At 36.9% G+C, this 16,016-nt stretch overlaps 3 protein-coding genes across 4 annotated transcripts; all 3 read right to left on the bottom strand.

Annotated features, from left to right (window-relative positions):
• Window positions 1-548: 548 nt before the first annotated feature.
• Window positions 549-4,941, bottom strand: si:ch211-11k18.4. Its single transcript, XM_042726273.1, has 12 exons — window positions 4,706-4,941; window positions 4,172-4,283; window positions 3,976-4,069; window positions 3,794-3,848; window positions 3,574-3,714; window positions 3,266-3,426; window positions 2,773-2,871; window positions 2,526-2,671; window positions 2,258-2,429; window positions 2,055-2,167; window positions 1,268-1,352; window positions 549-1,178 (listed from the first exon to the last, which is right to left on the bottom strand). The coding sequence occupies exons 1-12, from the start codon at window positions 4,821-4,823 to the stop codon at window positions 1,122-1,124; spliced, it is 1,353 nt and encodes a 450-aa protein (XP_042582207.1). The 5' UTR covers window positions 4,824-4,941; the 3' UTR covers window positions 549-1,121.
• A 672-nt stretch (window positions 4,942-5,613) lies between these two features.
• LOC109084520 (protein yippee-like 3) lies at window positions 5,614-8,901 on the bottom strand. The gene is made up of 5 exons (XM_019099200.2): window positions 8,572-8,901; window positions 7,156-7,274; window positions 7,045-7,088; window positions 6,845-6,953; window positions 5,614-6,704 (listed from the first exon to the last, which is right to left on the bottom strand). The coding sequence occupies exons 2-5, from the start codon at window positions 7,270-7,272 to the stop codon at window positions 6,615-6,617; spliced, it is 360 nt and encodes a 119-aa protein (XP_018954745.1). The 5' UTR covers window positions 7,273-7,274; window positions 8,572-8,901; the 3' UTR covers window positions 5,614-6,614.
• A 405-nt stretch (window positions 8,902-9,306) lies between these two features.
• On the bottom strand, window positions 9,307-15,571 carry gdpd3a (glycerophosphodiester phosphodiesterase domain containing 3a). Of its 2 annotated transcripts, XM_042726286.1 has the most exons (12): window positions 15,184-15,571; window positions 14,189-14,191; window positions 13,524-13,717; window positions 13,045-13,087; window positions 12,061-12,196; window positions 11,454-11,499; window positions 11,248-11,366; window positions 10,990-11,079; window positions 10,760-10,893; window positions 10,618-10,677; window positions 10,477-10,528; window positions 9,307-9,713 (listed from the first exon to the last, which is right to left on the bottom strand). In XM_042726286.1, exons 3-12 carry the CDS (start codon window positions 13,660-13,662, stop codon window positions 9,585-9,587), a joined length of 948 nt encoding a protein of 315 aa, XP_042582220.1. In that variant the 5' UTR covers window positions 13,663-13,717; window positions 14,189-14,191; window positions 15,184-15,571; the 3' UTR covers window positions 9,307-9,584. The 2 variants fall into 2 exon arrangements, with proteins under 2 accessions (XP_042582220.1, XP_042582224.1); XM_042726290.1 differs by lacking the exon at window positions 14,189-14,191 and having other exon boundaries at window positions 13,524-13,715.
• Window positions 15,572-16,016: the final 445 nt, after the last annotated feature.

Below are 16,016 nucleotides of genomic sequence, written 5' to 3'. Positions count from 1 at the left end.
ATCACGCAAACTGTCCATTCTAGGAAACGAATACCGCAGTTAGTATCTGATCTGAGTCTACTGGAAGAATAGATATTCTTACGCCAATCGTTTACTAGAAATAAATATATACGATTCAACTGTAATGTTAAGAAGCGACTAGAATACTTTCTGTACACGAAGACGACAAAAATAACGACTTTAGATGAGCGTAAGCTGCTTGTGTTCAGCTCATATTCTCCAAAATGGCTCTACTGTGATGTGGAGAGACACAGAGGAGAAGAATTGTTGAATAAAGTCATTATTTTTCTTTTCTTTGTGCACAAAAAGTATTCTCATCGCTTCATAACGTTACGGTTGAATCGATGACAGATGGACTATTCTGACTATGTCTTTCATACTTTTCTGGACCTTGACACTGTTATTTACTTGGCAGTTAATGGGACAGTCACAAGCCTCCCGGTTTTCATCCAAAATATATTAAATTGTGTTCCAAAGATGACCGATTTCATTTTGGGGTGGAGTATCCCTTTCACCTCAGCCTTGTTAGCAATCGATTGAGTCATTGCTTTGCCAGTTTAGCAATAGCTATACACATGTTTATTATCATAACAGCAATAACTTGACATAAAAATGTAACAGTGGTATACAAAAGCCAGCTTCAATATTTCTATTAAAACTGACTACTATGTAAATAGACACCAGAAGTCTTTAGAATCTAATGTCAAATGAAGGGCTACTCATTCCTCAGTGATTCTGGTAATTTACCATACAATACAGAGTATTTTGGGTACACAACAGAGAAAAGGTGGATGATTTAAAACCTGCTATTGGCCAACAATAGGATATTTCAGAGCATTAATCAAATCTCATCATGTGGCCCTTCAATTGACATTTACAGTACTATTGTTATACTGCACTGATACTAAAAATAATAATAATAAAACAAACACAGTATTGGTCCACAGCTCCATCATCGTTTAGTGCTGAAATACAGCTTACAGAAGCAGTATTGTGTAACTAAGTGCCAATGAAATGGCTTCTCTGTGTCTGCTACATTACAGGAATGATGAGATGCAGTTTAGTGGTACTTCTGGGTGCTGTATTCATCCTGTCCGGATATTTGAAGTCTATATTCCCTCTCAGTTCATGTCCTGATCACCCACACTCTGACGCAGGTACTCCTCATAGAGATTTTTCTGCATAAACATACAAGGGAGTTGTTAGCTAAGTCCATCATCACTGTAGCGGTCTTTAGATGCGTCAACAACACAAATGCATGCTGTACCTTTTTGGTCTTCACTACCTCCTGGACATACTCCAGTTTTTGTTGAAGCTGTCTCTTTTGTTTCCCAGAGAGTGTTGGTTTGGTCCTAAAAGTGGAATATAGAGAAAAAGAACAAGAGAGGTTTAGAAAAATCCTGAAGCTGGTCTTTTCCGCACAATGAATAAATTCATCACTAATCTTCCCCTCTGCTGCCGGAAATAAGTAAATCCATCAAATAAAAATAGCTAGAAGTAATTTTTTTTTTTTTCAGAATCATTCACTAATCTTTCCTTCTGCTACAGGTCAAAAAATAAATATTTGTTGTTTTTAAATAATATCATAAATAGTCCATTGAAATTGAAATACATTCCAAGACTTCTGAATGAAAAAAAAAAAAAAAAAAATAAATATTTAATAATATATATATATATATATATATATATATATATATATATATATATATATATATATATATATATATAATATATACTATGTGAGGTTATATATATATAATAATAATAATAATAATAATAATAATATATATATATATATATATATATATATATAAAAACTCTAATAAAATAATACATTTTTAAAGAATTAAAATAAAAATAATTATAAAAATAATAATAATATTAAACACCAGTGTTTTTGTCATTTTTAGACCTTGAGTGTGAACATTATAGTAAATATCTCCTTTAGCGCTCACCAGAAAAAAAAAAAAAGCTTTAGAATGATGTTGAGTAAATGACCATTTTCATTTCATTTTCACTACTACACACGTGAAGTTTATAATCCGTTTTTTCACCTGAAAGAAAAGCGAGCAAGGAGGATAAAGACAAAGGACAACAGCACCAGTGCAGCACAACTATACAGCTGCACCTCCGCTGACAAGGATTCAAACGCCTTCACAGCAGGAACCTGAACACACAAACCAACACGTACATCAGTATCTACAGTGAATCCCACACACACACACACACACACGAATGCATATACATACATACTCACCACATATAGTGTGAGTGCCTCGATGCCACTATCACCCAGCAAGAGCACCAGCACATCTTTGGAGAGGCTGCCAAGCACCAGGGTGACGAGCAGCAGCAGGGGCACAGTGAAACCCAGCATGCCCAACAAACAGCCCTTGAAACGTGATCGACGGTTCTCTATACTGCACTGCCTATAGAGAGTTTAACACACAGTGGCAACTGTAATATTAGACATTACAATCTATAAACATTGGTGTTTGCCTACACAGTATGTATGAATACAACACCTGTCATTATGAAGCGTCTCAGTGATGGCCTCGGTGATGAGGTTGCAGTCCTTCTCCAGTGAGTTAAGTGTGTTCTGCACAGTCTGGTTAATGGTCTTCTCTATCGTCCGACACACTTCCTCAATCTGATTGACACATCGACTGGGCTGATGGTGGCGAGAGGGAGGAAAGATACTTCAGTATTCTTTACTCACTAAGTAAGCTGTCGTCACATTTACAGTGAGGAACTGAAAAATTGTGGTTGCACCTTATTAGGGTTGGGAACATAGATGGTGGGCATGTCGAAGCCACACTTGTTGAGTCCTGGACGCTTGCAAAGCTCCTGCACAATCTGCATCATAACTCTCTGAAATCACCAATAACAAAGCAGTTTGACATGTCGTTATTAAGTCAAACAAAGATTTACATTACTGTTAAAATGCTTGAAATCAGTTTAATACTGACAATTAATACTTTATTGCTTAAATTATTACTTAAGCAATGACAATAAATTGATCAAAACTGGGAGTATAGCGAGTTACAATTGTTACAAAAGTTTTAAAAAATTATAATAAAAAAATGAATCAGCAAATACAGCTCAAATTCACAGGAATGCATTGATTTTTAAAGAGACTGATATTTAATGTTCTAACACTTTTAAATAGAAAAATAAATTTAATCAATTGAAATTGATTTAAAATTGATCAAACATCAAAATAAGATTTACACTGTGACCCTAGGCGTGTATAAGTGGATCTTACTTGTCGATCAGACTCTCCTCCAGCCTCATCCGCTTTACTGAGATAAAAACGGAGACGGTCCCCTTGCTTCTCATTCAGTTTCTCTACAATGTTGAGTGTGCGCTTGCATAAAGCCTGTCCCATTGGGTCAAAGAAGACCAGGATCAGATCACAGAGCTCACCTGGTGTAGACCGGCACAATCAGAACACAGAGACACTTATTAGGATCATAAAAAGACATTTATAATAGTAAATTTAGAATACATTTTTTTTTTAAAATTACAACGTCAACTCCGGAACATACAAATGACTTCAAGACAAACACACACCAAGCCACAGAATAGCTTGGTCCACATCAAAGGGGTACTTCATATCCCCGTCCACCAGACCAGGAGTGTCAACAAAGGTCACCAAGCTGAAAAGTTTCTGTCGTGAAGTACAAATCTCAGTGCCGAGGTATTCTGACAGCCCTGAAATTGACAGAAAGTGACATTTTAGACACAGCTTCAATAAGCTTGTAGCTCTCTTTAGTAAAGTTCACCAACAAACCTTTAAACTCTTGCAGTGGTTTGAAATGGGGATAGAGATGGAGCGTTGCATTTCCCTAAAACCAAGGCGTCAGTTGTTATACAATAAGAAATGGAAGACGATTATAACAATGATGCCAATTTCATACCCAAACCGTGTCACACAAGACTTTAATCATGTGACATGTATGGGGTCATATTCACCGTGAGCGATTCCCTCTTTCGCCCGCTTGTAACAAAGCTGAAGCCCTGTGTCTCTATAGCGACCCCTGTTCTCTGGATATGCTCCTCCACATACCTGCAAAGCAATAAACGCATGGGTTACTGCATGAACTCGAACTGTTCTCACATTCTCAGTCTAGCAATCTGTGCATGCTTTCATGTCTGTATATCAGCATACCAATTGATAAAGCTGCTCTTTCCAGCGGAGTGGTTCCCCATCAACATCACAGTTATCTTTTTCCGGGGAGGCAGCAAGCTCACCCCAACAGTCTGAGCGATTGTTATTAGACCTACAGGACGAAGGAAGGAGTCGTTAGACAAACTAGAATAGAAAGAAAGTGAAAATGATTTGTGTGTTAACTATACTTTAACGTCAACCACTGAGGGACAATCACGACAGAATAATCGTTATACAATTTAAACTTGATGCACTAAAAATAACTTTTTTTTAACTTAACTTTTATTTTGTGTCGCTTGGAGTACACAGTAACAAATTAAACGGTAAATCTAATGACTGCAGAGTTATGAAAGCAAACAGGTGAATTGTCTTTCGCCCTCTGAAGTGCATACTTCACATACCAACCGGTATTTTAGCTCACCGGCTACTGTTAGCACCTCCTATCCACGCCTAGAGACTGCTCTAATGCCTTACTAAACCAAGTAAATCAATGAAAACGTAACTTAGTCGTTTCTAAAGGGAACGGTTTCTTACCGCTTTCCGGATCAATGTAGATCTGGTGGCAGTCCCGTAAGATGCGCTCGCCGCAGGACACGCTGCCAGATACTGAGTCGGCATTAGCAGCACTCCTGCTCTTGATCTTCCCGGACATCGTGATGTAAAATTACGGGCTGTAATAAAGCGGCTTATGTTTTATTACCTACGAGGTAAAAATCCACTGGTAAAATAGTTTGAAACGAATGAAATTAAATAGAAAATTAGATATGTTAAAATTGTTTTTAATGTAGTAGCGGTCTGCTGGGTAACGCTGGCCACGTCACCGATGTGCGCAAAGAGTTGTGGGAGTTGTAGTCTTTATTGTTACGTTTCACTAGAGGTGGTTCTGATAATTAGGGCAGAAAAGCAGCTTCTTGCTTCCGCCTAGTTTACTTATAAACAACGTCGTCTGTAGAGCGTTATATAACCATTAATGATTAATAATTTCTGAGTTACGCCCTTTGCACTTGTGAAAAGCGCCGTTAGTTTATTTGAGATTTTTTTTCGCGCTCTTGAACGATTCCATAATATATATATATATATATATATATATATATAAAAAATTATATATATAGTTTGTTTGTATATATATATAAAAAATTATATATATATATAGTTTATATATATAATTATATATATATATTTTGTATATATATATATATATATATATATATAGTTTGTATATATATATACACACACAAAATAAATATAATGAAATATGTACATTTGCCTTGTTTATTCTATTCAGTATTGTACAGTGTAATTGGTTTATAATGTATAATTTTTAACATTAAAGAATATTAGAAAGTACACAACTTCCTAACCAAATTTCAATAAGGAGAGATATATATAGACACACAAACGTATATACATAAAAAAAAAAAAAAAAAACATAACAGTAACAGTTTTTATTTACCCCATACTTTAATGTAAAGAATTCAGGTTAATGTAATGCACTTTAATGGTTTAGCATTCAAAGAAATACTTTGCTACACAATCAAACACATTTACATGACATGTCTGCTCACACATGTTCAGATCGATGTCTCTGTACATGCTGCCCAATATATATACTATACTTAGAACATTTCTCATAGACATAATGCAAGAAACAACACAAACATAAAAAAAAATTAATAACCCAATTACATCTTATAAGTTGCAATTGAAGTTATTAAGAATTAAGAATGTCAGTCAACTGTGGACATCTCTACTCTACAGCAACAAGCCTGCTGTTTGCTCACACACACACACACACACGAGCCGATGTTCATTTGTTGGGATTCCTCAGTGACTTGGTAAAGTAAAAGACGAATTCAACCAAAATGACTGAATTTGGAGGCATGAATCATCCTTTAAACTCTCTCACATACACACATATTGCACATGATCCACTCTAAGCCCCCCACACACACCACAAACAGTAACGTAATTTCACACACACTACCTCGTTCACAAATACCCCGTTCTTTAAAAGTAAAAATAAACTAAATAAAAAGGCATTGGATCTTGGCATAATGATCATACCTTGCCCAAACCTCTTGAATTGCACTTAATTTGGAGAATTTGAGGGCTTCTGTCAAAATCCCAACAAAAATCAAGAATTCTTTGAAACTGGATTTAAATGGTTGATCATTTTAGCAGTTTGAAATTTCTTTCAAGCATGCCTTACACACAAGCACACCTCCAAATACATATAAAAGACACAAACACACACAAACCAGTAACCCAAGACTCACCCCACCCCTCTGAAAACCTGGTGCATTGGGATACAAGAGTGTGAAAAAAGGTGCTCACAATAGTAAATGTAGATCATAGATGGATAAATATAAAAGAAAGCATATCTCGTGACGTTCTTGGAGAAGCTGCAAGCAGTGACAGTAAGTTAAAGCAAAGGCTGAAGGCTTCAGTTCCAGCCATTATCCTTAATCATGTGAGATAATTCAATAATAAACTTCCCCTCCTTATATTTCTGACTTAACTCAAATGCCTGCTCCTGTAGAGGAAAGGAGAAAAAAGCAAAAAAGAGAAACTGTGATCAGACTGCAGATTAATGACATAAATAAAGCCATTTTGGGGAGAAAAAAAAAAAAGTGTGTCCTACTACATTTTTTTATTAAAACATAGCATGCTTACATATTTCCAGCCCAGTGTGGTGTGGCAATTCTCGCAGTAAATATCAGCCACAGCATGAAGTCCAGTCAGCAGCAGCCTTTCTTCTGCTGGACCACAACCCACATTCACCCTGAAATCACAAAATGAGTTAAACCAACTATTTTTTCCATCACAATGTGATTCAAGCTCTGAGGTTTTTTTTTTCCAGAAGTGATACTCACACAGAATTGAACAGGTAGGCACGGCCCTGACTGCCTTGAAACGACTGAAAATAGACAGACACGTGAGCCTTTAATGCAAACAGCATCACAATTCACAAATATAACCCTCACCTTTGAAATGAGGTCATCGTGGTTGGCCAGGTGTGCACGGCAGTGGACGCAGCTGTAGCGGCGGTGACAGGAGTCCAGATAGGCCTGGAAAGTTTTGGCCTTGGTCTGCTTCACCATGTCTTTGAAGACACACAAAAACAGTGTCAGATCATATCTGCAAGGATAACAAATTGTGCTGTCCCCTCTCATTTCTAAATACGACCATGAAAACTTAAAGGAAAGCAGCTTTGACAGACAAAATAGCTCCTAGCCGGATTGCCAAATGCATAATTAGAAATCATGGCATTGACATCATCAGCCAATAACACTGATTTTCAAAGCAGACTAAATGCTTTAAAATTTTATGCTTATGCTTTATGCTTGATTTGACATTTACTGCAATCTTTTAATTTGAGCCTTTGAAAAGCATTTTAATATTGCTGCAAATCTTGCATCCGGTTTCAAATATATATCAGGAAAAAAAGGAAACATTCCACATGACCTACTTTACTTGACTGCCCACACTGTAGTTGCCCCATATATGGCATGCCAGGTACGAGTGTAAATAGTGGTGAGAAGTAATGAATAACTATGGCATGCTGTAATAAATACAGCTTTAGATAAAATACTGGGTTATAATATATTTGAAAAGTTACTGCATTGACGCAGACACGCTCAGAATTCTAGTTTCTGTTCATATGAACTACAACGTTTCAGCACTGCCCACAATGCAGCTAGAAAATCGTATACGAATCGTTCATATGAGTCGGATGCTTTCAACGATTCAGTTGAACCAATGTAAAACCGATTCGTAAAGAGCCGAGAACATTGATAGAAAAATCCTTTGGAGGAACGTTAGCGAGGATTTGACTGATGGGGCAAAAAATACAACACATAATTAGCAAAATAGTAAATAAAATTTACTGGAAACTAGTTTACTTCACTGTATGTTAATTTTACCAACAAAGAACTCTCAGCCAAACCTTTTCGGCCAAGATATGTAAATTATTTTTAATATTATTTAAATATAAAATTAAATTATACTTAGGTTTTTTAATTACTAATTTATATGTACTTTTTATGTAGGCCAAATGAATGAATGAATAAATTACAAACGAAATGTCTGCGTGTCAGGGACCAGGGTAATGACGTCACATCTTAAAATAACAGCCGAATCGGTTTTGAAATGAACTGTTCGAAAGAACCGATTCGCGGAATTTGTTGTTCATTTCCTCCTTCACTGCTAGAATAACAGAACTAACGAACACGGCTAGTTGCACGTAAATGCCAGTCGCCTAAATGAACGTTTCGACATATACAAGTAACAATTTCACCATAGTGCACGGGCTCTAAAACCATGAGCAGAGCCGTTTCTCATTAGGACTGCTTCTAGCATCCTCGCTCCATTTGACACGCTAATAATGAACCTGGACTCACCTAAATATGAACTATTTCTTCAAGACAGACGCTGCTCGCAGTATTGTCGCCAGAAGGGAAGTCTGCTCAACTAAACGGCATGAAGCCTGAGCGTTCACTAATCAAAGCACTCAACCAAACGAACGCGCGGCACGCTGCGCTTTTCCAACAGCTCCCTCCTTTGTGTCGTCCCTCCCGTCGACCTGCTTTAATGCGCAAACCGTGAGATGTCAACCGAAAGCTTCGTAAATTCCCAAATCCACGCAAGCCGCCGTGCTCAATACGCCGCGGCCGAATGTAGTCCGTCGATTTGTTTACTGTATTTTCTGAGGAAGTTTCTTATACGTCATGTGGCGCAAAACAAACAGCAGCGGACCAATCAGAATCCAGACAGAGACGTCTGGAATATAGGTCAGCCAATCAGGAGCGCTCTTCCCGTGCGTTGAAGCGTCTTCTGGTTGTTTGCATGAAAAGTCAGGCAGACGATTTTAAAATAATTAACTATAAAATGAAAGCCGCCGTAGTATGTGTTTTTGTATCTAAAGAAGATTTTCAAAAGGACAGTGTAATTCAGTCTTTGATGTCTACTGATCCCCTGTTGAGCACAGCTGATGGAGTTTGCATGGCTTCTCAAAGAGCTGGATGGTGTTTGTTTGCAAACATAGGTAGGGAGGCGCTAAACTGACACTGACTGACTGAAAACCACAATAAACATGCACTGAACATGCATAGGGAGCGAAGAAAGCAGTCCACTTCTTGTAGAATATATGAGTTACATTTATTTTTTATATGTGTTGATACTCATGAAATGTCCATAAAGCAAGTTTCATGTGAACACTATGCCAGTGCTTATAAGCTAATAATGGCATTGATATAAACTTGGCTGTGTGTTTAAAGGCAAATAGCATTTGTAGAGTCTGTGTGTTTGACCAAAGTCCCTTTAAGGCTTAGTAGCTATGTAAGTATGTATGTATAGTAAGGGTATTCTATAGTCTTTGGTTTCACTAGACAAGAGTGAAGTACATTGTGTTTGATCACATGTTTTGTTTGTGCCTTCTAATATAGTTTGATAACAGGGTGGGATAATCAGTCATGACTCCTGTTGCTCCCGCAGCAAACGCAGCCTCAATATCCTGTTCCTCATTACACACAAAGAGATGAATCTGAAGAGAGGAAGAGAGAGGAAGAACACTTCTTTTTCATGATTTTGAAGCCTGCAGGTACACACAACCTGAGACTAGTTGCTCACTGAAAATTCAAGTCACTCAATACGCGATGCTGTTTCGTAAAGGAAGTTCACCCCAAAACAGACACAATAAAAACATCACAATAATCCACACAATTGCAGTCCACCATTTAAAGTTTTGTGAATTGAAAAGTTGCATGTTTGTAAGAAACAGAGTGTTTTACTTAGTCTCTGGCCAAAATACGTCCATAATCCATAATAACACCTTCTCCAGTGAAAATATCCATCCCCTGTTGTCCTCTCACATCAAAATCCACAGACATATTTTTTTTTAGAACTGTTTTCACTTATAAACGTTGTGCTCATTTCTCTCCTGATTTAGAACTTATTTAGTTTTTTTCTCTGGAGAAAGCAATATGATGGATAGATTATGGATATGGAAGACTCAAATTTTAGCTAGAAGCAACGGCTTGGTTCACAAGATGTTAATTGAGTGAAAACTGGAGTTTTGTGATTTATTTTATCAGCTGTTTGAACATTTTGACGGCATCCATTCACTGCAGAGGATTCATTGGTGAGCAAGTGATGTACTGCTAAATTGCTCCACATTTGTTTTGATGAAAAAACAAACTCATCTACATTTTGGATGACCTGAGGGTGAGCACATTTTCAGCAAATGTAATTTCGGGGTGAACTATTCCTTTAATAACACAAAAACATGATATAGCATGGCCACACACCTGAATTCCTCTGTCCCTGAGGTGCTTGAACATCCCTTCTCTCAATGTTAGTCTGAAAGATAACACACAGAAAACCATTTTAATCAAAGGATAAAACTTTAATTAAAAGGATAGTCTGATACTACTATTAAAATAAGTTACCTTTCTATTAAGAAGATGACCAGTCTGCTCCTCAGAATCCATGTTTCAGGAATGTATTCTCTGTAGGAAGGAGATTGTGAAAATGCATCTGTGTGATCACCATGCACACAACATAGTATGGAAATATTTGGTGTTTGCAGACCTGTTTATGATTTGTGGCAAGTAGAACTGCAGGAAACTCTCTCCGAGGGGAACAAATGGCAGAAGACCAGTGTAGTAGAGCAGGAGCATCTTTAAAGCCCGCTTTACAGTGAACATGTAGGGCATGGAGGAGTTCTGCCATTGACAAAAAAGGAGACAGAACTAAAGATGTAAGAAAGAGGAAAGTATGTCGGCGATTTATTACTGAAACAAACATAAATGCACACGCACTGTTTTACGACAATTTTCCATGATGGTGGAGTCAACAGAGGCCCAAACTGAGATGGCCTCTCTGTTGTATTTCTTCACAAGATCAGAAATCTGAAAAGGATAGTTCATAAAATATAACATTATTGAGTATAAAAGAACAAAGAGGGAGGCTTAGGTAACTGATGTAGGTAAATATGGTTAAACAATTATATATTATAAATATTATGGGCCATTTTGAGAATGTAAAGTATATACTGGGTATGATGATTACTCTCTTGCCTTCTCAATCAGCATGCTGTTATTCTCTTTCACTTCGATGTTTACAGCTATGTGTGGAAATTTGCAGAAGACATCCTCTAATAATGCAATGTTTCTATCTGACCCAGTGCTGAAGTGGCCTGTGCAAAGGGAATTAAAACATATATGATTATGCATTAATAGATATGTTAATATGTGTTTGCAATTTTACTGGTAAAACCACACACCTGCCTTAAAGGTCACCTCGAGGGTTTCTTTATAAGGTGGCAACTCCTGAGAAAAAAAAAAAACATTATCCAAAACCTGTGGTTTATAAAAATTGGCATTCAAAAGAGTTTTAAATGTTTTTGAAAGAAATCTCTTCTGTTCATCAAGGCTACATTTATTTGACCAAAATACAGTGAAACAATAATATTGCTAGATGTTATTACTATTTTAAATAACTGTTTAATATTAATATATTTAAAAATGTAATTTATTCCTGTATGTCAGAGCTGAATTTTCAGCAGCCATTACTGCAGTCATCAGTGTCACATGATCCTTCAGAAATCACTCTGATATGCTGATCTGATGCTCAGTTAACCTTTTTGTTGTTGTTGTGGGATGATTTATTGATCGTATTTTTTTATGATTAGTTGGTTGTTAAGAAAGTTATTTGTGTGATTTTTTATTCTTTTGTAATGCATTCTTGCTGAATAAATGTATTATTTAAAAAATAAATAAATAAATCTGACCCCAAAGTTTTGTGTAGAAACACATGGAAAGTGTGAATTAAGAATAGTTGGTAATAGAGCAGGTAGAGCTGCACAGAAAAAGTTAACCTTGACCCCTGACCTCCAGGTTTAAGGAGGAAATGTTGACATCTTGCCCAGTCTGGCGCAGGAGGTTCTCATCATGTGACACAACCACATGACTATCTTTAGTCAAGTGACAGTCCAGCTCCAGCATCTCTGTGCCCACTTCAGCAGCACTAAAAAGGAAAAAAGACATTTTGGACATCGCTACTTTCATGAATGCAACAAGAACAGTTAGGGTTAATGTTTTCAGTGAATAAATGTCACGTGGTTTCTCATGTATGACTGTAAATGACTTAAAAATATAATGAATGAGCCCTGTAAACCATTTTGATATTTATTATTTTGTTTTTATTTTTTGTAATTTTGCACAATTTTACCACAGTCCTCATTCACTTTCATTAATTAAAAAAAATTTCTTCAAAAATTCACCTTTTGTTTTTTAAAAAATATTCTAATTGAATTAACAACACCAGGGTGAGTATGTTAATCTTTGGGAGACCTATTCCCCTAAAATGAATGTGTAAATAAAATTCATGTGCCCTCGTAATCTTTAAAGGGGTCATATGATGTGATTTCAATTTTTCCTTTTTCTTTAGAGTGTTACAAGTTCTTGGTCAACACTCCCCCACATATCTACATCACTATGTGGGAAGATTAGCATAACGCCGCCCAAATGTTCACACAAAGAAAGAAGGCTTGACTTTGATTCTCGCTGTTGCCGCTGGCGACATGTCGTTATGTCGTGGAGATGCTGTCCCCCCACAACTAACTGCAAACTGGCATTCAGATCTGCCTACATGTTGTTAGCAAAGCCCCAACTTCCAACCATCCAATCAATTTCCGAAGGACGAAATCAAGTCCCGCCCTCTCATTTCAGATGCCGTTTCACTCGGTTATACGTCACAGTAGAGAAAAAAAGACAATCGCTACTACTGTTTCATGCCGACTTTAAAAGGAACTGATACTGATCTGCTGTCCAGTCTGAAAGACATAGGCTCTGCAGAACTGATCTGAGACTCACTGTGTAAAGGCCCCCATAGTGTTCTCAATCCTTTCACCACTGCCTGAGGACAGAGAGCAGGAGGTCAGAAAACGTGGACCGACTCGCATTGACAAACAAACATAAATAATCCTCAAACAGTTAATCATTCACTCAGTCACATATTAACTAGCTTTATATGAGGAAAACATTCACACATGCTGTCACAAACACTCAATTATCTAATGCTGTTCATTGACAGTTTTATGGAATAGTCACAAGAGTTCCAAATATTTATCAACAGATTACAGGAATATGCATTTAAAATAATCTAATTGTAAATCAGAGGGTTTATAAAAATTGAAATGCAGTGTGATAGGTCCTCTATAATTTAAAAAGACTTTTGCTGTTATGATTTAGTCAGCATCATTACTATTCATTAGGTTTAATGCCACTTGTATTTTTTAAGAATCCCAAGCCCCAGACATGAGCTGGTTATTGACTCTGATCAGATACTGTACCTCCCCTGTGAGAGATGTGGGTGCAGTAGAAGGCTGTCTGCTTCTTCTTGTGCAGAATGTGAGGGTTCTTCAGGAAGTACAGTGAAGTGAGAGCGTAGCCCCCTACAGCTGGGAGCAGATAGTACAGGTAGCTTGCCATAATTCCCAATATAAAGGGCTTTGAGAGCAGCAGGTGAAGGCAAAAATAGAAACCTGAAGAAAAGATTGGATTTTAATATAATGTAATATTTTCTTTTAATTTAACATAAAAATTGTAACATTATACAATAATAACATTAAATAACTTGTGAAACGTATTATATATACATCCCTGCAAAACATGTCCTTGCGGGGCCCATCCGGGCACAGTGGGCTAGGGCCACCCCACACCAAACCTAAACAGGCCCAGTGCGGCTGCCCAGGTGAGGCCCACAGCTTTGGGTTCACCACAAGCTCTCTGTTTTGTTTTGTATTTCTTCTATTTAAATGTACACATTGCTGATGTTTTATGTTGCTGATGTTTGGATTGATGCTAAGAGTTTAAGACAGTGTATTTGTATGCATTTTAGAAGGACTCTTTATTGGTGAGGTTCCCACATCATGGTCCAGTTTGAATATGGATTTAACATTCTTTTCGACATGAGACCACAGTCTGGACTATTTTTTGATTGTTCCTGGTTAGGAAGAGTCTGGTGTTTGAGAGATGTGGCTTATTTTCATTACAAGAGGTTGGATTATTAATTTGCTATCAGCTAACTTCAGCTATGGACAGTGTTTGGACATTGATGTACTACAGATGAGACATTCGCACACATCAACTTTCAAATGCCAAAATCCTAGAATATTACATAGCATGGTTTGCTTTCTTTCTTTTTTTTTTTTTTTTTTTTGGTACTTTTGTGTATTAAATTTTTTGGCTATATGTTGCTGTATTAACCTGAATTGAATGTTTTCTATTTTGTATTTAATAAACCCATTAATTTGAAATCCCTTTGACTACTGTACATTTTTGACAATATAGACACGTGGTAACTGCATCCATTTCAGATGTATAATAGCTGTTTTTCCCAAAGACTTAAGTTTATTTAATGTGAAACAGATGTATTGTTATAGATCAGGTGTGCATCCTGTTCCTGGAGATCTACCTTCCTACCGAGTTCACAAACCTGTCTGTAATGATCACGTGCTCCTTCAGATCCTGATTAGTTGATTCAGGTGTGTTTGATCAGGACCAGAGTTGCGCACTCTGTTGTAGATTAATAGTGATGGCAGCCCGCTGGGGGCCCTTAGGCTAGCCCTAAGTGGGTCCGTAAAGGGCCAGTGCAGGCTTGTTTGTAGGGATATCAAAGGAAAAGTGTAATATCAAAAATATGTATTCTGATTTTTAATATTATGTAATATTTCTATTAATTTGACATTCAAATTTCAGTATTTTACAATGATGACATTAAATTGATTGTAAAAAGTATTATATATACATACATATAATCTATCCATATACACACACAAATAAAATTAAATATAAATAAAAATATTGGAGTATGTTTTACAAAATTGTTTAATGCAGTGTGTTCCTTGATGTTTCTTCATTTGTATTTTTGTGGAAAAATATAAAAATAAATTGTGGATATATATGAGAAATCCCCATCTAATAATAACAAACACCAAAAACATAACTTACCAGTATTTCTATTTGTTTTCTTCAATTTCTTATTTGAGATTTCCTGCGTATCTTATCCAGACTCAGATCCAAGTAAAAGCAACTTTGTCCAAGCACCTGTCTTCAGTGCTGATGTCAATATGATTTTCCTTATCTTTTTCCTTGCCTTATGTCTCCCACTGCATCAGATAACTTCAGGTTCTCTCAGCCACTCCCTTTCCCCCCCTCACTTTGGCACTTTACTTAGCAAGAAATGTTGCCTAATGCGCATAGCATAATGAGACGGCAATGTAAAGTTTCTTCCTTTTGCTTGATTCCTTCTAATATCAATGTAGCCACTCAAGAGAAAGACCTAAACAATGAAACCTTTCGTATGCGTTCTCAGTTATCAGTCACTCACTGGTAGCTGCACTCTTTGTAACTCCAAATCTCCCCCCCCCCTCCCTCCTTTTTTGTGACTGTCAATGGGGTATGAATGTTTTGGAATGCAGCTTGCTTGATTTTTTGAATACATGTGACAAACACAGGTTTGGGCTGTCTGTGAGTTTTCTGCGGCCTTCCAGCACGTATCATTCTGCTTGACTTTACTTGTACTTCATTACTTAAATGACTAATAGTGAACATATGCAATACATATTCTCACTAGTGCAAATTAGGTGAGATATGAAGGGAGAACAAACAGGATCAGGCAGACAGCACAAGGGGCTGTTGTTGATTGCGTCATTGCAACAGTTGGTAGTAGGTAGCGGAGGACACAAGTTGATGTTTGGCCAGTATTCATGTTTTCACACATTTCAGTGCTTAACAAAGGCTTACGGTGGGATAAATGCAAACCCAAAGTAATGCACACAACA

The sequence above is a fragment of the Cyprinus carpio genome, chromosome A3, assembly GCF_018340385.1.
Source record: "Cyprinus carpio isolate SPL01 chromosome A3, ASM1834038v1, whole genome shotgun sequence".
NCBI classification, from domain to species: Eukaryota; Metazoa; Chordata; class Actinopteri; order Cypriniformes; family Cyprinidae; genus Cyprinus; species Cyprinus carpio.
Note: the sequence above shows the minus strand (reverse complement) of the source record. Positions and strands in the feature narration are given on the sequence as shown.

Coding starts and splice junctions, on each gene's coding strand:
- gdpd3a (XM_042726286.1), bottom strand. CDS start 13,662: ATGGCAAGCTACCTGTACTATCTGCTCCCAGCTGTAGGGGGCTACGCT. Junction 11,500..12,060: donor TTTCCTCCTTAAACCTGGAG/GTCAGGGGTCAA, acceptor TTTTTTTCTCAG/GAGTTGCCACCTTATAAAGA. Junction 11,080..11,247: donor ACAGCATGCTGATTGAGAAG/GCAAGAGAGTAA, acceptor TATCCTTTTCAG/ATTTCTGATCTTGTGAAGAA.
- LOC109084520 (XM_019099200.2), bottom strand. CDS start 7,272: ATGGTGAAGCAGACCAAGGCCAAAACTTTCCAGGCCTATCTGGACTCC. Junction 7,089..7,155: donor ACGATGACCTCATTTCAAAG/GTGAGGGTTATA, acceptor GTCTATTTTCAG/TCGTTTCAAGGCAGTCAGGG. Junction 6,705..6,844: donor CCACACTGGGCTGGAAATAT/GTAAGCATGCTA, acceptor TTTCCTCTACAG/GAGCAGGCATTTGAGTTAAG.
- si:ch211-11k18.4 (XM_042726273.1), bottom strand. CDS start 4,823: ATGTCCGGGAAGATCAAGAGCAGGAGTGCTGCTAATGCCGACTCAGTA. Junction 3,715..3,793: donor ACCACTGCAAGAGTTTAAAG/GTTTGTTGGTGA, acceptor TGTCAATTTCAG/GGCTGTCAGAATACCTCGGC. Junction 2,430..2,525: donor GAGACGCTTCATAATGACAG/GTGTTGTATTCA, acceptor AACTCTCTATAG/GCAGTGCAGTATAGAGAACC.